Source organism: Hyla sarda, chromosome 1 (assembly GCF_029499605.1).
Source record: "Hyla sarda isolate aHylSar1 chromosome 1, aHylSar1.hap1, whole genome shotgun sequence".
Lineage (NCBI taxonomy): Eukaryota > Metazoa > Chordata > Amphibia > Anura > Hylidae > Hyla > Hyla sarda.
Genome location: NC_079189.1, coordinates 110553501 through 110573516, shown reverse-complemented (window position 1 = coordinate 110573516; position 20016 = coordinate 110553501). Strand labels below are relative to the sequence as shown.

The 20016-nt window shown below is 40.8% G+C and overlaps 1 protein-coding gene across 2 annotated transcripts in view; it reads left to right on the top strand.

Moving 5' to 3' along the window:
* Nucleotides 1-18952, top strand: part of TRAPPC11 (trafficking protein particle complex subunit 11) — a 94276-nt gene extending 75324 nt beyond the window's left edge. For both annotated transcript variants that reach the window (XM_056560211.1, XM_056560206.1), the window contains exons 20-30: nt 562-749; nt 832-980; nt 4452-4573; nt 6284-6403; nt 6547-6612; nt 7229-7385; nt 7879-7990; nt 10751-10842; nt 12461-12594; nt 16623-16790; nt 17688-18952. In XM_056560211.1, the coding sequence (XP_056416186.1) occupies nt 562-749; nt 832-980; nt 4452-4573; nt 6284-6403; nt 6547-6612; nt 7229-7385; nt 7879-7990; nt 10751-10842; nt 12461-12594; nt 16623-16790; nt 17688-17732 (1353 nt within the window). In that variant the 3' untranslated portion in view covers nt 17733-18952. The remainder of the gene's footprint in view (nt 1-561; nt 750-831; nt 981-4451; nt 4574-6283; nt 6404-6546; nt 6613-7228; nt 7386-7878; nt 7991-10750; nt 10843-12460; nt 12595-16622; nt 16791-17687) is intronic.
* The last annotated feature ends 1064 nt before the right edge of the window (nt 18953-20016 follow it).

The window sequence follows — 20016 nt, the reverse complement described above, 5'->3', positions numbered from 1 at the left end:
ATGTGCCCTCATAGGTAGTTATAGGTCCCCTGTGCCCCCATTAGTAGTTATAGGCCCCATGTGCCCCCACAGACACACTGCCTCCAGCCATACACAGTATGTGGCTGGAGGCAGTACGTCTGTGCTCCGACCACTGCTCCTCTGGTCCGAGGCCTATGGGTCAGAGCAGTAGGCCCCCGGACCGAGAAGCAATGGTTGGTACATTGAAGGCAGCCTGCTGCAGTTACCTTCCCGGCCAGCCAGTTAGTCGGGCGTCTTCCTGGCTGCTCCTCAGCTACGGCACTTCTTAACTCCTTGTCACTCACTGAAAAAAAAAACATTTCGGCCCGTCCGGGCCTCCCTGGGGGTCCGGGCCACTTACTGCTCTACTGGCTGTACCCCCCTGATGGCGGCCCTGGTGATGACCTAACAGTATTTAAAGGAAGATGTGTTTTAGTGGATGTAAATATGTGTGTATGTACATAGATATGTTATATGTAGTTAACAAATAAATGGTAAAAGTCAGATGGCTGTGAAATAACCTTATAAATACAGAAGTTTGGTATATTTTCCACTTTTCAGATAACATCGGTGGATCTAATACTGGGCAGTGAGACAGGCCGCTGTGTCATCCTGAACTGGAGGGGTGGTGGAGGAGATGCTGCCTCTGCTCAGGAAGCCATCCAGGCGGCTCGCTCCTTTAAACGCAGACCGAAGCTACCTGATACTGAAGTGCACTGGGATGGCATCATAATCCAGGCCAGCACCATGTAAGAGACAAATGATATAGAATATGTGGGGCAAACTACTTAACAAGCAGGACATTCAGATTAATATGTCTTTGCTTTTCAGGATTATTTCCAGAGTACCTAAAGTTTCCGTGCAACTGCGTCACGAGCCACCTGTGCTAAATAATGAGATGTATTGCCTGATGATCACCATACAATCTCAGGAAGACACGGTCATCAGAGATGTAAAGCTTACTGCTGGACTTAAACCAGGTATTCATCTTCTTATCTTATATCAATTCATATCCAAGATAGGACAGTTACCGGTATGTTCACACATGGCAGATTTTTTGCTGACATTTCTGCTATTGTTCCATACATCTGAATGCTGTTTTGAAAATTCAGTCACATGCTGCGGAAGCAACTGTATTCACTTTATGAAGTCAAGGTAACGCCACGTTAACGTCAGAACATTTTTTACACTTTTAATAAGCACAACTTAAAGCATTAGTGTCATTTGTCAAAACTTTTGACATGTCGTTCAGCCAAGTCAAAAGTTAAGTTTACACCCACGGCAGTCGTGAGTAATAGCCAGGTGAAGTGCGCAGCAAAGCATGCTTCACACCTCAGTAGGCTAGGCTGTGCACCTCAGCCAGCTATTACTACCGATCACAGCAGCTCTCAGGACATAAGACCCGACATGTCTGGATGACATAGACATGAAAACAGCAGCAACATTGTGACCCATAAAAGAAGCTTGACAAAGACCAGCTAAGAGCACCGACTGAATGCTGAAGCATCATCCTGTATCTGTAAGGGAGTTTTGTGTCTGCATCATGGAAGAAATATGTGACAATACAGATGAAAAAACACTAAAGTAAAACATCTACCTTCCTGACATAATTCAAACAGAATACCAACATAAATACTTGCTAACTACAGACAAAATCATCCTTATTTTCTACAACCTCCAAATTTTAGTGTACTATGCTCTTGGGACATATAGCTTAAGTCATGTTTACACAGTGGAGATTTAATGTACTATTTTATTTTAAACCTAAACCAATATTGCATCCTAAGGCTGCATTCACATCTCGTTTTTGCAATACAGTTCCTTCCTTCAGTGTGAAACCGTATGGAACCGTATTGCAAACCGTATGTATAGACATATCATTGAAAACCGTATGCCAAACATAGCATCCGGTTGTGTATGTTTTGCATCATTTACGGTTTTATCTGTTTTTTTCCCGTACACAACACCGTAGTCTACTACGGTTTTATGTCCGGGTGAAAAGCCGGATACAACCCGTGTACGTTTTTATTTTTAAAATGGTGGTCAATGGGGAACCATACAGTACCGTATGTGTGTACGGTTTCATCCGGTTTGCACAATACGGTTTTGCAGTTTGCACATGCACAGTGAACCCCGAAAGTTCTTCCTACAAATAGAACAAGAAGAACTTTATTTAATTAAGGACAAACATAAAACCGTATCGTTTTTTTGTTTTTAAACTTATTAAACCATATGCCACCGGACATCCGTGTAGAGGTATATACGGTTGTAGACGGTTGTATACGGTTCCGTCCGGTTTTGAGACATACTTTTTTTTACAAAAAACCTGATATGGGAACCATATTGCAAAAAGGAGATATGAATGCAGCCTAAATAAAGGAAAAGTATGTATGTATCTAACCCTGGTTCTAAAAATGCCTTTAACCCCTTAACGATGAGCGCCGTAAATGTACGTCCTGGTGAGTTGGTACTTAACGCGCCAGGACGTACATTTACGTCCTAAGCATAACCGCGAGCATCGGAGTGATGCCCCGATCATGCGCGGCAGGTCCCGGCTGCTGATCGCACGGATGTCCGGCATTAACCCCTCAGATGCTGTGATCAATACAGATCACGGCATCTGCAGCATCGCGGTCACTAAAATGGATGTTCGGATCGCCCGCAGCGCTGCCGCGGCGATCCGATCATCCAGCGCGGCAGACGGAGGTCACCTTGCTCCGCTGCCTTCCCTGCGTCTTCTGCTCTGATCTGCCTTCCCGCAGACCAGAGCAGAAGATGACCAATAACCCTGATCAGTGCTGTGTCCTATACATAGCACTGAACAGTATTAGCAATCGAGTGATTGCTATAAATTGTCCCCTATGGGGACTATTAAAGTGTAAAAATAAAAGTAAAAAAATTAAGTAAAAAAAATGTGAAAAACCCCCTCCCCCAATAAAAACGTAAATTGTTCCATTTTCCCTATTTCACCCCCAAAAAGTGTTAGAAAAATATTTTATGCACATATTTGGTATCGCCGCGTGCGTACATATCTGAACTATTAAAATAAAATGTTAATGATACCGTACGGTGAACGGCGTGAACGTAAAAAAAAAATCCAAAATAGATGCTTTTTTTTTTACATTTTATTCCCCAAAAAATTTATAAAAAATGGATTAAAAGTTCTATATAAGCAAATATGGTATCAATAAAAAGTACAGATCATGGCGCAAAAAATTAGCCCTCATACCGCTGCTTATACGGAAAAAATAAAAAGTTATAGCTCTTCAAAATAGGGGGATTTTAAACATACTAATTTGGTTAAAAAGTTTGCGATTTTTTTTAAGCGCAACAGTAATAGAAAAGTATGTTATCATGGGTATCATTTTAATTGTATTGACCCAAAGAATAAAGAACACATGTCATTTTTACCGTAAATTGTACGGCGTGAAAACAAAACCTTCCAAAATTGTGCTTTTCTTTCTAATTTCACCACACAAATAGTATTTTTTTTGTTGCGCCATACATTTAATGGTAAAGTGAGTGATGGCATTACAACGGACAACTGGTCACGCAAAAAACAAGCCCTCATACTAGTCTGTGGATGAAAAAAAAAAAGAGATATGATTTTTTTGAAGGAGAGGAGGAAAAAACAAAAATGTAAAAATTTAATTATCTGCGTCCTTAAGGCCCAAATGGGCTGCGTCCTTAAGGGGTTAAAGGTGTTATCCCAAGATTAAAAATAAGGGAATAAATAACTGATCAGTGGGGATCCAACCATAGGGACCCCCACAGACCACAAGAACAGAAGTCAATTGCCCCCCCAAATGAATGGAGTGGCAGCATGCATGCTAGACCACCACTTCTGAACAGCGTACATGCTTGACCCCCAAATTCGAACATTCCAAGCATTGCAAAGGTCTGAACTCGGCAATATTCCGAAGTCCTATAGACAGGGAATTAGCTAAAGTATGATCTCCATTCCCATGATTGTTGGTGTTCCCAAGTGGTCGGACTTCCAGAGATCAGATACTTTTTAGCTATTCTATGTATAGGGGATCATTTTTATTTTTGGGATAATTCCTTTAACACTACACTTTGTAGACCGGGCTTAAGTATGATGTTTGCATAAAGTGTATTTATTAATGCTTAGATTTCATATTGATGGCAGTCCTAATGTTCAGGAAAATCTGTCAGCTCAGAGCTGATGGGTCAAAAAAGGGGTGCTGGACTTCCCTTTCCCACTCCTTTCGGTCTTGTTTGATTGACATACAGGGCTCTTCTTCCAGCACTAAGTTGTGCACATCCGGCTGAGGGAGGAGACTAAGTGTGATCTACAGCTGACAGATTTCCCTTAAAGGAATTTAGTCCTGGCAGGATAATCTTTTTTACTGCTGCTTTCAGTCACCTTATCTGACCCCACGCCATGGTATGTATTGTGCAATAACCCAAGAAAACAATGTCTCTCACAGGGCAGGATGCCAATCTCACACAGAAGACTCTAGTTACGCTTCAGGGAACAGAAATGTGCGATGACTCAAGTCCAGCTCTACTCACTGACATCCCCATAGGAAACCTGCAACCCGGAGAAAAGGTGCTTGTCTAACTTTTCTATTGAATACTGAGTTAGTGTGCTGCGGGTGTCCTTGCAGGAAATAATCTACTAAACTGACAGCTCTGTTACAGGAAAACAAATAGGGATCGCTGTTACTGGGTATATATTGATGTAGTACAACAGCTATATATTTATATTGGGATTAAGGGCAGAAAACTGAAGCCTGGCGGTTTCTGTGTACAGTGCAAATGTTTTTAGAAATGGCTTGGTTACTATGATCTATAAGTTTACTTAAAGAACATTTTCTGGAAATCTACACAGTACGTCTAAATGAAAGCGGTTTTACAACTATACTAAATATTTACAACTATACTAAATATTTGCAATAGTGTAAACCAGCTGATGTGTATGAGTTAATCTGCAGGTTATTGCAATATGCTTTATATGTATATGAGGTATTTACTGCAACTGTGAAACTGACACACATAAATATGATTATTTTATCTTTTACATTTATAGCATTATACTGTATTTCCAAACCTTATTGTTTAGCTCAGAGGATTCTGTGAAGTCACCACAAGGTGGCACTGGTTTATATATATTATTAGCGTCGGTTGCACTTTTGTGCCTGGTATCAATAGTGTAGTCTCCATTTAAAATATTAATTACTATCATACATAAAAATTAAAACTGTTGACAGGAGAATTGATTTTGTGATATTACCTGTGAAAGGGTGAGATAAGTCAGGAAGCAGTTGAACAGCAGGAAAAGTAGCCATAAGCGTAAGGATCTGAATAACTTTGACAGGGGCCGAATTGTAATGGCTAGACAACTGGCATCAAAGCTGCACGTCTTGTGGTGTACTCATAGAGGGGACAGCAGCGGAGTCGGTAACAGGTTCATGGGTGTTCAAAGCTTATTGAAGTACCTGGGCAGTAAATGCTAAATTGACTGTTCCCATTCCACAAGAGATACTTTAGCACACATTGCTGAAAACTTTTCTGGTATTCACGATAGAAAGGTGTCAGAACCTGATAGTGTATGGCAGCTTGCTTTGTATGGGGCTACATGGTTGCAGACCGGTCAGAGTGCACATCCTAACCACTGTCCTACAGTAGGCATATGTGCATCAAGAGGGACTACAAAATATTAGGTAAGTGGTTCTAATGTTATTTCTGTGTGGTTTATATTGTTTTATTTAGGAACATTTACTAAACCTCTGTGTTTGCATTTAAAGGGGTTCTCCGGTGCTTAGACATCTTATCCCCTATCCAAAGGATAGGGGATAAGATGCCTGATCGCGGGAGTCCCACCGCTGGGGACCCCCGGGATCTTGCATGCGGCACCCCGTTTGTATTCAGTCCCCGGAGCGTGTTCGGGACTGATTACAAACGGGGTGCCGCATGCAAGATCCCCAGCTGCGGGACTCCCGCGATCAGGCATCTTATCCCCTATCCTTTGGATAGGGGATAAGATGTCTAAGCACTGGAGAACCCCTTTAATGCATAAGGCAGTATTTCCCAACCAGGGTGCCCCCAGGTGTTGCAAAGCTACAACTCCCAGCATGCCTGGACAGCCAAAGGCTGTCCAGGCATGCTGGGAGTTGTAGTTTTGCCACACCTGGAGGCATCCTGGTTGGGAAACACTGGCATAAGGACATTACATTATAAAGGCTATCCTGCTTGTAGTGTAATATACAGGTTACTGCTATATATAACAGTGTAATAAATGTTGTGTCCACCTCTGTAGCTGGATATGCCCTTGTACATTCGCTGTAGCACTGTCGGAACCCGCGTATTCCTGGTTTATGCTTCATACCTGATAGATGCCTCTGTTGATGGCAGAGAGATTGTTTGCAGATGTCACAGGGTAAGTTGATACTCTTCTGTTTCTTATACTATAATTTGTGCCAAGATTTTTTTTTTACTGGTTAGAGACCCCAACTATTCTGTATTAGTGATTTATACTACATTCAGAAGGATTGTTTTATTTACTGTTTGTTTCTCTTCCAGGATGAGACTGTAACCATTGAGACGGTGTATCCCTTCGATGTTGCTGTGAAGTTTGTGTCTATAAAAGTCTGTATTATAGTGAATCCACGTTACCACTCATTAGATGTATATATATATTAGTCTTGGTAAATATATATCATTAATGTATGATCGGTGGCGGTCTGACCCCTGAACCCCCACCGTTCATGAGAATGAAAAGCGCCCAATGCTGGTGTACTGCTGTTTTAGAGTTTTTCCCTCTACAGCTGTGCCCCAGCCACTTGGTTGTACACTTCTCTATACAGTGGGGGGACCAGTGAAGGAGTACTGTACCACAATTGGTGGGGGGTCCCAGAGATCAAACCCCACCTACCATAAAGGGACAGCATATCTTAGTGTTATGCAACAGTTTATAAGAAATATGTCTGGGAAAATCCCCCTAATATTCTAGTTAAAATCTACATTGTAGCCTAACTTAAATATTTTGCTTGCTAAAACTAAATATCCAGACAAAATAAATCTAGGTATGGTCAGAAAAGCTTAAAATTTTAGGTGGATTTAGTGGTACATTTTATGTGACATTGTTGCTTTTGTGCTGTTATGCTGGAATATAAACCTATTTTTACTAGATGTCAACTTTATAGCACTGTTTTAAACCCATCCCATTCTGTTGTTGTCTAAAGGAAGTTTTATTCCCTTGCAGTTTGAGCACTTAGACCGGGTCTACACCGATATTCCATTTTTATTAATGACAGATATTTTAAGCGCGTCTCCATGGGCTCTTACCATCTTATCCAGCCAACTACAGCTCTCATCATTCATCAACCCTGTGGATCAGCTAGAGTCACATGTGGAGAATGGTGAGCTAATGTTCAATAACCAGACAGTCCCAATGCCCTATCAGAGTGTTTGCAGTAGGCAGTCTCTATTGGCCAAACCAAAAGGTGGTCCCAAAGTACAGCTTTATATCTGGAGTACCTGTCTATTGAAGTAAGTGGAATGCCCATTGGTTTTGATGGCGTGTAGTGCTATGCACGGCTGCAGTGGAAAAAAGAAACAGGGGTCCCTTTACAATAATAACCACTGCAGAGCCTTCCCATTGGTTATCTTGCATTAATTTAAAGAAACAACCAGTGCAACCTGTTTAAAGGGAACATAAAGGAGTTAGATCGACCTATGCGAAAATAAGGGTTCTATCAACATACATGAAAACCCATAAGAGCATATATTTACTTTTATGCATATGAAATAACATATTTAGTAATTTTTGGGATTGACATGAAAATGATACTTAAAACATATGAATGATATAATACCCAATCACCATAGGGATTTGTCTTTGTTTCATTCCAGTTGTGTTACAGACTGGAGAGAGTGCCAGTGAATGCTATTGTCTTCAGTGTCCACCCTTAGCCATTCCTCAAACCGGTGTCGCCACTGGCAGCTATATTATTTCCTGGAAGAGGTAAGAAAAGAATAACAATAAAACGTACTGAAATCTCACTGCATGTTTAATGGGGTACTCCGATTTCAATTAACTTATACCCTATCCCATGGATAGGGGATATGTATGAGACCACAGGGGATTCAACCATTGGGGGCCCCCTGTCATTTCCAGAATGGCACCCTGACTTGTTTTAAATGAAGCGGCAGATCAACATGTGTGCTGATGCTCCATTCATAGTCTATGGAACAGCCAGAGATTGCCAAGTGCTGTACTTTGCTGTATTTTCTGTGGCTTAATATACATTGAATGGAGGGGATAAGTTAATTTGTCAGATAACTTCTTTAAAGGGGTATTCCAGGAAAAAACTTTTTTTACATATCAACTGGCTCCAGAAATTTAAACAGATTTGTAAATTACATCTTTTAAAAAATCTTAATCCTTTCAATAATTATCAGCTGCTGAAGTTGAGTTGTTGTTTTCTGTCTGGCAACAGTGCTCTCTGCTGACATCTCTGCTTGTCTGGGGAACTGCACAGTGTAGAATAGGTTTGCTATGGGGATTTTCTTCTAAACTGCGCGGTTCCCGAGACAGGTGTCATCAGAGAGAACTTCGACAGAAAAGAACAACTCAACTTCATCAGCTCATAATTACTGAAAGGATTTAGATTTTTTAATAGAAGTCATTTACAAATCTTTTCAACTTTCTGCAGCCAGTTGATGTATAAAAAAAAGTTTTTCCTGGATAACCCCTTTAAGTTAAAGCTTATTTCAAACCCATGTATATGATTTCCCATCCATTTTTCACTCCTTATTCATTGTAAAATAACTATTCTATTTTAGGCTTAGGGGGAGATTTATCAAAACTTGTCCAGAGGAAAAGTTGCCCAGTTACCCATAGCAACCAATCAGATCACTTCTTTCATTTTTGAAAAGACCTCTGAAAAATGAAAGAAGCAATCTGATTGGTTGCTATGGGCAACTCAGCAACTTTTCCCTCTGGACAGGTTTTCATAAATCTCCCCCATTGTTCCCATCTGCTATAGTTCAGTTTATACAAATTAAGATCTGGACCCATGCAGTAGTCCTGTGTTCTGAATTTTATTGTATGAATTAGGCTTTATTTGCAGAGGTTTCGGAGCCTTCATCACAGATAGCGTCGTTGATACCTCAGTATTAAGCTATGTCCACATCTGAAAATTTGCACACATTCAGGGATGCTGAATCAAGATGCTGTCAGAATGGTATGCCATTTTTTGTCCATTGAGTTGAGACAAGCTTTGAGTCCCACAAAAAGACAGTATAAACTGGAAAATAGACCATACATAGATTACCTTTAGTCCACTGAACTCAAAAGGGGAGATGTATCAAAACCTGTCCAGAGGAAAAGTTGCTGAGTTGCTCATAGCAACCAATCAGATCCCTTCTTTCAGTTTGCAGAGGCCTTGTTAAAAATGAAAGAAGCGATCTGATTGGTTGCTATGGGCAACTCAGCAACTTTTCCTCTGGACAGGTTTTGATAAATCTCCCCCAAAGGGCTTGGGACTAATTTGCCACAATATGTAAATCAGAATACCATTCTGCCGGCATGCTGACTGATATCCTTAATATAGACTATTTTTCAGATATGAGCTGAACCTGATAGATCCCATTATTAATCAGTGGGGTCTGTCATGTGACTGATTCACAGATCTTCTTGTATTACTTAGCACGTATTGCACAGCTTTGTTCTCATATTGTGATCACTCTAGTCCAGTGGTCTCCAACCTGCGGACCTCCAGATGTTGCAAAACTACAACTCCCAGCATGCCCGGACAGCCGTTGGCTGTCCGGGCATGCTGGGAGTTGTAGTTTTGCAACATCTGGAGGTCCGGGGGTTGGAGACCACTGCTCTAGTCAGTCTCTACAGCTAGTGCAGATCACAATCTAACTTCAGGGATTAAATGGCTCTCGATCAGTAGTTCTGTAATGTGATAATAAACATGTGTATTTACTGTAGTTATATTTTGCTGTTTCTCACTGATCTTCTATCTACATATTATATTTTGCCTCACTGATCTTCTATCTACATAATGGAAGAGATTTATCCACACCTGTCCAGAGAAAAAGTTGCTGAGTTGCCTCTATGCAAAATGAAAGAAGCGATCTGATTGGTTGCTAGAGGCCTTGTTAAAGGGGTACTCCGGTGAAAACCTTTTTTCTTTTAAATCAACTGGTGGCAGAAAGTTAAACATATTTGTAAATTACTTCTATTAAAAAATCTTAATCCTTCCTGTACTTTTTAGCTGCTGAATACTACAGAGGAAATTCTTTTCTTTTTGGAATGCTCTCTGATGACATCACGACCACAGTTCCCTCTGCTGACGTTATTATAATAATAATAATACCGCTTTATTTATTGTTGTCCTTAGTGGGATTTGAACCCAAGTCCCCAGTACTGCAAGGCAGCAGTGCTAACCAAAATGGACAGAGATGTCAGCAGAGAGCACTGTGTTCGTGATGTCATCAGTGTTCCAAAAAGTAAGGAATTTCCTCTGTAGCATTCAGCAGCTAATAAGTACTGGAAGGATTAAGATTTTTTAATAGAAGTAATTTACAAATATGTTTAACTTTCTGCCACCAGTTGATTTAAAAGAAAAAAGGTTTTCACCGGAGTACCCGTTTTAAAATGAAAGAAGCGATCTGATTGGTTGCTATGGGCAACTCAGCAACTTTTCCTCTGGACAAGTTTTGATAAATATCCCCCGGTATCTTTTTCATCTTTTTTTTTTCTTTCTGAAAGGAGTTCAGCTGCAGAGACTGTACCCGTTGTGAACACAGTGGTTATATTACCCCATGTCATGGTAGAGAGTATTCCACTCCACATCCGAGCAGGTAAATCAGAGATTCTCATGTATACCTTCCCACCCCTCATCTCTTACCATTCTCTCCATGTGCATTGCCTTTATTCACATCATGTTTGGAACCTATATTGAAGGCACAAGGCTGGAGGTACCCAAATGTATATCTCCAATAGAGAACAAAAGGACACTCTTTTGGACTTCATTGAGTGAATGGAGCCCTGTAGAATAAGCCTAGGGTATATACTGGGAGTATTCTCTCTGTACGCTAAATGTAGACTCCAAATGTGATGTGAACAGAGTTTTTTTTTTTTCATCAATCTTAAATGTTAGTAATGAAGTTGAGTTGCAGATAATTTCAATAGTTGTCTGTAAATTTTTTACCAAATATTACAAATAAGAGTCATAGAAAATGTGTTAAAATAATTTCCACAGAAAGCCATCATATACTTTGTTTCCCCTGCTTTCCTAAACAGAAGCACATATGTAGTCTACTGAGTATTTGTGGCAGATAATACTGTTTAAATGGGCACTGTCACCAACTTTTTTGTTTGATATGTTGTAGTACTTATGTACTACAACATATCTCTAATATAGTTTCATTATTTTTTTTTAAATTAACATAGTGTATTTTACATTTGAAAACTGGCCACTAGGGGTCTCCCTCCTAGTGGCCGGCTGCAGCCTGGCGTGAGGTCACGCCTGAATTCGAACCGATGTCGGCAGGGTAATCGGTCATAATTCATTCAGGCTGTGCTCACTCCCTGCCTGTCAATCAGACAGGCGGGAGCGAGCGCAGTGAACGCCGGAGCTGCGCGCATTGGCGGTTTAGATTTGCGTGCAGCCCATCCCCGCCCCCGGCATGTAAAGTGGAGACAGCGCGCGAACACTAATTATCAATGCCGCGCTAAAGCTCCACTACAACTTTACAGGGTCTCGGCATGTGTATTTATGTTATTTATAGGCAGGCTACTCCTATACTCCTCCTCCCTGGGTAGCACATGCACTGCTAAACAGGGAGGAGGAGACCCCGGAGCAGCCTGCGATTCACTGATCTATGCACGCTCCCGACAGGAGCGCAGCATAGTTGAAGTGAGGGCGGAAGTCGGCGCCTAGCAGGCATCAGTGACGTCGCGCCTCCCTTGGTAAGTAGAGAAAACGTTTTTTTAAAGGCATGCAGGGGGTTAAGGATAGATTAACAATAGGTAGGGACAGAAGAAAACAAAAAACAGATGGTGGGAGCTACTCTTTAAGGTATGTTCACACATATGCAGATTTAATGCGCAGGATTTGCTGCTGCAGATTTAAATTTAAACTTGATGCGCAGTTACAAATCCTGCACATCAAATCTGCGCAGGATCTTGTATGTGTGAACACACCCTTATACAGTTTTTTTTAATCTTTAAATGATATAACAGTAACAGGAAAAACATAACGAAAATGAAGATCCGTTGTTAAAGCACACACATACTGTATATTACAGTACTTCAGCTTCTGCTACTAAATTTTTATACACAGTGTGAAAGAGTTAAACCCTCAGAGAAATTGATACCTGTCTTGTGATTACAAACCTTCTTGAAGACGAAGCTGAACACATTATGTATTTTTTGAGTTTACCATTACAGCTGAGCTTGTTATTTCACCATGTTCAGATCTGCCATCCTTTGGAAGGGTACGGGAATCTCTACCAGTCAAATATCATCTACAGAATAAGACCAATTTGGTACAGGACATTGAAATTGCAGTGGAGCCAAGTGACGCATTTATGTTTTCTGGACTCAAACAGGTAGGGACCTTGGTATATGACACCTGCTACTTAAAATGCCCGTTTTCTCTGACCCATCTGTTTATGGGTCTGCAAGCTGAAAGCTCAGTGGGTGTTCTCTTTAAGGTTGCAAACACTTTGTGCATACGATTTAGGAATATAAAAACTGTGAGTTAAAATCGTACGAAACCATATACACAGGTTATTTTTATATGGTTATCATTGACAACAATACTATAATAAATTGTATACGTTGGTAGGAACTGGTTTTTGTACATTTTTATTTAGTACAGTTTCTCAATGCTGGTCTATGCATACGGCAACAGGTATTGTTCACAGTTCTACACAGTTTTATGCTACAAAACCTTATACAGCTGGCGTATACATGAACTATGGTGTAAATGTCCTCTAATACCTGCCCCCTCTTTCCTACCTCTCTCAATGCTGCATCCTGCGCATTTGTCTCCTCGCTGTCGCTAGTATGACACTCCATGTTGTGATTTCTGTCACAAACATACAGCTCAGTCTCCTAAGGCATATCAAATTAGCCATCTGTGAATGAAGCCCCTGTTTTGTGTGTATTTTTTGGGGCAAAAATTTGCGCAAGCCCTTTTTTTTTGCGCATTTTTTGCTGCGCACATTTTGGTAGAGCATGTCCTCCAGATGTGGCTGAATCGGGGTACCTTGGAGTGACATCTAGTACGCATGGATTTATTAACTGCGTACTTTTCCTTTACACCAAAAATTTGGCCGCAATTGCTGGGTTTTTTTTGCGCAAATATAAGCCATCTTGGACTTAACGTAGCAAGATGCTCTAAATCAGTGGTCTTCAACCTGCGGACCTCCAGATGTTGCAAAGCTACAACTCTCAGCATGCCCGGACAGCCAATGGCTGTGCGGGCATGCTGGGAGTTGTAGTTTTGCATCATCTGGAGGTCCGCAGGTTGAAGACCACTGCTCTAAATCATCGATTCTATTTTCCAAAGAGTGGATTTGGCACAGTAAGGACTGCTACTCCCATCATGGGACAGACTCTTCCCATGATGGGAGTTGTAGTCTTGGGGCTGAGGTGCAGATCGCAGCAGGTCATTCTCCAGAGCCCACTGCGATCTGCATTTATTAACTGTAAAAGCCGGCGGTACAAGCGCTACACTGCGCTGTCACCGGCTTCTATATACACTGTCATAATTCATAATCCCCGCCGCCGGGACACGGGAGCTCTGATTGGTCAATAGCTATCCACCAATCAGAGCTCCCGTCTCCCGGGATTATGAATTATTACAGTGTATATAGAAGCCGGTGGCAGCGCGATGTAGACGCATGTACCACCGGCGAATCACAGCAGATCATTCTGGAGATCTTCTGCGATCTGCATTGCATATGTTGACGGCGGATTGCGCAGGATCTGTCTGCATCAGAGGCAGCATTGAAGCGCTTCACTGCTGCTTCTGGTAGCCAGGGCCAGCTCTGTCTATACGCAAACTAGGCAATCGCCTAGAGCGGCCTCTTGAGGGGGCGCACCTAGCTATTCAGCCGCATCCCTAATAGCACCACCCCCGCCCCATGTTGGAGGGGGGCGGCATGCAGCGCTGCACTGACAACATACACGCCCTCCCCTCAGCCTCGTCTTGCTGGAGGAGCTGCAAGAAAAAATTGTCTGTGACAGCACCCCCATCCCACAACACCGCCGCCCCACCCCTCATGTTGCTGGAGAAGCACTGTGAGATTCAGTACCACCTTTTTTCAGTATCAGCCAGATACCAACCAAGCAGCAACAGCCTGATGTTACCAGGGTGGGCAAGGACCATTGCTACTGGCCCTCCCCAGCCTAAATAACGCCAGCCTGTTACAGCCCAGGCCCAGGAGCGCCATTTTTGACGCTCCAGACCTGTTGGTACCAGCTCTTCCCGGAACCCCTGTGGCGGTGGGTACCAGGGTAATAATTGGGGGTTAGCGCTAGCTATTTTGGGTGCTAACACTAAGCCCCAGCTTAGTAATGGATTCTGTCTACAAGATGGCTTCCACTACTAAGCCTAAAAAGTCAATTATAAAAACCACAACACATTGAAAAAAAATGTTATTTAAAAAAACACTCCCCCACAGCCCTTGTTAACCCTTTTATTGACATAAAAAAAAAACGCTGTTCATCGTCGCAATCCACCAAATCTGACATAGTCCTCCGCATTCACGTATCTAAATTTTGAAGAAAAATAAAACAACAAAAAGTTTCCAAACCCCAGCAAAAACGCTGCAAAAAAATGCAAGAAAAACTGACAAAACGCAGGAAAAAGCTGGGACAGTTTTTCTGGCATTTTTGCTGGTGGACAAAAAACCTCAATGGAATCCTGACCTCACAGCAATAGGACAAAATCCCTGTGTCCGCTTTTCCTGTGAGGTAGAGCGAGGGGGGGGGCGTTTGTATATTTGCACAAGATTTATCAAAGGAGTGTACAGCCTTAGTAAATTCTGAGCAAGAATGTAAATTAGACAAGAGTGTAAAGGGGTAGAACTGTGTCTACAATAGACACATAATGATACATGTCCCCCATTGTGACCACAAATGCATCTACATTGCTGAAGAGAAGGGAAGCAGGAAGCAAATTAGGGTTATGTGAGAGTAAAATCATAGATGCACAGTATTATCTGTCGCATATAGGCTCCCATTTAAGAAAAAATGCAACATACTCATTTTTTGGAGTCTACGGATGCATAAAACATAAAAACTGAAAAAATTTTCAATATATACATCAAACATAAACTGCAAATGTAGTGTGAATCTACCCTACCCTATGCATTTTATATATATATAAACAACTATCATATGAAGCAGCACCTCCTTGTATCCAGATGGTTGGGTGCAGGCCCTTGAACCTCGGTGCTCCGGTCCTCTTTAAATATAAATGGATATAGGCAGCACACCAAAATATGTGAAAAAAATCAAGTGCTTTATTCCAAGGAAAATTGACAACGTTTCAGCAATCTCTCACCGCCATTTGCAAGTGATTTACAAGTGATACAAGCGGGGTTAAATACCTCCCCGGATAAGTGACATCATCAACATTTGCATATCATGTGACATCTGACATATTATAAACAAAGTATAAAATATACAAACCAATAAGTGAAAACATAATCAATTCAGTGCATTCAATACAGTAGGGTTAAGTGTATACATCCCTGTATTCCGATCGCCAATCACTTGTAGGATCGGATGGTGATATGTACATACAGTTATAGCAGTGACCGTGTAAACATAATAGTGAATAAAGGGTTAAAAAACGTTACCCAATCAAGCAATCCCGTTTGCTTAGCCGGCCTCTTAGCAAACGCGCCATGATCCGCAAACCCGAGTCCCACATGGGACGCCGGGATCTACTTCCGGTGTAACCGGAGTTCAACCAATCATAGTAACGGCGTCCCTAGTAGTCATAGAGACGTCCCGGCCTGTCAGAACACCATTGACATGCGCATCGCGGCCAAGCTCCGTGGCTCTCAGCGCATGCTCAGTGTATACATAAGTGTTCACCAGCGCCATATTATTTCTGGGCAAATGAATAGTAAGTCATATAGTGAACTGCTGGCAAAGCACTTCACTCAATTACTAAATATATAATGTATAATAAGAATCATTTTATTCTAATATTGTAACCCCGCACACATGCTAGAGAACAGTCAAGGGACCTGGACACTTGCCCTCTGTTATGTACTGCACGGATCTGGGTGCGACTTATGGAATCCATAGGGCCCCAAAGTACGCTTATCCCTACCAGATTGGTAAAACCTCACCTCCTGGCTTACGGGAGGTATTTAAACCCGCTTGTATCACTTGTAAATCACTTGAAAATGGTGGTGAGAGATCGCTGAAACGTTGTCAATTTTTCTTGCAATAAAGCACTTGATTTTTTTCACCTATTTTGGTGTGCTGCCTATATCCATTTATATATATATATATATATATATATATATATATATATATATATACATATATATATATACATACATACATACATACATGCACTACTCTAAATGCATACTCTTTTATATTGTAGATCCGATTGCAGATCCTACCTGGTACTGAGCAAGAGATGTTGTATAACTTTTACCCATTGATGGCTGGATACCAACAGCTTCCATCTCTCAATATAAATGTACTTAGATTCCCAAACTACACCAGTCATATGCTGAAACGTTTCTTACCTACTCATGTGTTTGTGAAGGTGAGTGCCTGTATTTCCTGTTCTGTATTACACAAGTCTTCAGTCCATATCTTGTCTTGTATCAGTCTTTCTATAGTGTTCTAATTTGTTACACTGGCGCAAGTCACCTTTACTTATGTCAGTTTGCAATCTGCGTGAGCTTTCAATAAAAATATAATTTTTTAATACTGAATGAAGTGTGTCTAGTATCTGTGGTCCATCTGAACCCCCACATGTAGTATAATTGGTGAGCTCAAATGAAGGTGCCACGAAAGACCACATTGCTTTATCAAGAAATCTAAGACACTATCATTCTAGTGTTTGATACGTAAATGTATTTATAATCTACTGCAGAACAATAAATTGTGCCATCAATGAATGTACAAGAGTTTAGTCAGCAGCTTGGTTTGTTCTGCGTGCTACACTATGGCCAGTATAATTTTTAAAGGGAAACTGTCACATTAAAATCCAGCCCATTCTAAAGGCATTATGCTATAGAGCAGGAGAAGATGAGCAGACTGATACATGTATATGGTTTTGTGGGAAAAGTTCCAGAATATCTTGTCTTTAATTCTTGAAAATCTCTGCTCATTCTGAGCTAAGTGGTGCTGGGGGGATCCTACACAGTGATTGACAGCTATCTGTATATAAGTGTGCATACAAAGAGATCTATCAGTCACCAAGTAGAACCGCCCACTTGACTACTTAGACAAAAATAACATGATGCCTGTAGATTGGATAGGGCTATAGGTTCCTTTTAACACAGAGGGATCTCTTTGCATTACTTTTGGAATGTCTGGTAACCTACCTCATTATTGCTAAGTTCCATAATATCCATTTTTACTGTGTGAGCAGCTCATGTAACCTATAACTGCTTCAGGTAAACTCATACATTTGCTATACTGTTTTATTTTTCAGCCACAAGGACGTCGCATGGATGATGACTCTATTGAAGCTGCATGAGAATCCCATTGATCGATCTATATCTGCTCAAACCACATATAAATTCTTGCCTCAATGTATTTGTATTATCCTAAAACAAAAAAAATGTGTTTTTTGAGTGTGTTGACATACTCAGGAGGATATACCAGGACATCAAATGAAGGCTTAGGCCTTATCAGTACATTCCAGTTCAGACTTAAATACTCCAGTATGTCAGTACTGCTAGGTAGTTCAGCATTGACTTATGGATATCTGCATAGAGTATTCATATGGAACAGCCCTAACTAAAGTAACAAACAAACCCAATGTAGCCCTCTATATTATTATGTACATACATTGAAATTTCATATGAGGACTTTCTGGACCCGGATAACAACTATTTTAATGCCATGTTTGGCAGCTGGTCAGTCTGTGATAGTGGCTACCTACCTGCTTGATGCGTCTAGAGTCTTCTGCTAATAAAAATATAAACATTTAGCTAATTATCTACAGTACATTACTTGTATCAGATAAAATAAAATTAAATAACATGTACTATAGTGATACCCTATACACATACTGTCATACATTAAAAAATTGTTAGAAAATGTATATGCTGTGACTCGGGAGTTTATATCAAGAAATGGCTAAATTGAATTTCAGGACAACCACATTACATGTAAGGGCTTATGCAGATGTGTGGTTGTACTGGTTCACCAACGTCAACATCCTCACCCTTTCTACAGATAACATTTTCATTTATAGCTGGGGTTCAGTCTTGGTTTAGTTCACATTGTCCACTGTAAATTGTATGTAAATAAAGTACCATGTGTGCTTCCTCGACAATTGTCTAATTTACTATTAAGTTATATTAAACTCTATAAGCTACTAGTGATCAGCATTTTAACTGGAATCACATTAAAGATTATGGTGATGATTCATTAAAGAATGGTGTTTTTATATGCAGTCTAAACATTAAGGTTATAAAGTAGCATGCACAAAATGTAAGAAGATTGTACGTACTAATACATTTGACGCATCTTTTCCTGTACCTCAAACTCAATCTGTGCCAGCTGTAAGCTAATGTAGGTTTCCTCTACATTATATACCATTTTATGGCATACATTATATTACATATGTCAGACTGCAGGAGACCTGACCTATCCCAGCTAAGACCCAGCCACTTTTTTTAAAAGTTGCAGATTTTTGCACAAATTAGCATCTTCATATATGACTTAATAAACATCCAACTCTAAATTTGACTTCCTATATTTTTTGTATCTCTATCAAATAAGTAACACACATTTCATGTAGATACTAAATTCAATGTTCAAGTTGTATGTTATGGATTACCAAGGATTACCTGCGGTGACCAATGGGTGGCAGTATTGTATACTTTGCTACATTGCAGCCAGTCTGCAGAAAAGAAAATAGGGGTTTTCTTGTGGTACAAAGCCTTTCTTTCAATTGTCCTTTAAATGTTTTTGTTAGCGATACCAGCAGATAATTTGGAGTGGGGCTTGTTCTTTACTTTCATTTTATGACCATTGACTCTAATATATGAAAAGTGTCCTACAGGAAATATGGCCTCTTTGTCAACTCTAAAAACACATTATTAAAATAAAGCTAAGCTTTAATTCCCTAAACCTTTCCTGCAGGGACCTCCGAGCCTTGGTATGGGCCCTGAGGTGACTAGTGATAATGTGTGTTAGAGCGTACATAAGATATAGAGATATGCTAGTGCATTATAGATAATGCATAGAGATCAGAAAAAAGAAATTGTGCATTTTTTGCTGACCTCCAAAATGCGTTACACACTGGACAAATCAATATGGCTCATAATCTCCAATGCTTATATAAATTATATTTATATATAATATACAATAAACATGACAAAAACAAATAAATAACCGAGCAACTCCAAAGCATAAACATAATGTATGTCATGGCCAAATAACAACCTGCTAACACAAATTTCTCAGTTGCTCTTCATTGGGGGACACCGATACTATTGGGAATGACCCGGTATCTACTTTATGGACCCTATGCCAGTAAGCCAGACAGCGGTCTACGCGTGGCTCCTCCGCCACCTGTCACTCATCACATGGTGATGTATCTGCGGCTGGAGTTCCCATGCCCCACTACTAGTGTGCGGTGTCCGAAGAAGTAACCCTGCGTGGATCCTATACCAGTAAGCCAGACAGTGGTCTGCATGGTTTCTTCGCCGCCTGCCCTCATCAAATGGTGATGTATCCGGTACCCCACTACTAGTGTGAGATGTCCGAAGAAGTGACCTGGCGTGTCCTATGGACCCTATACAGGGCAA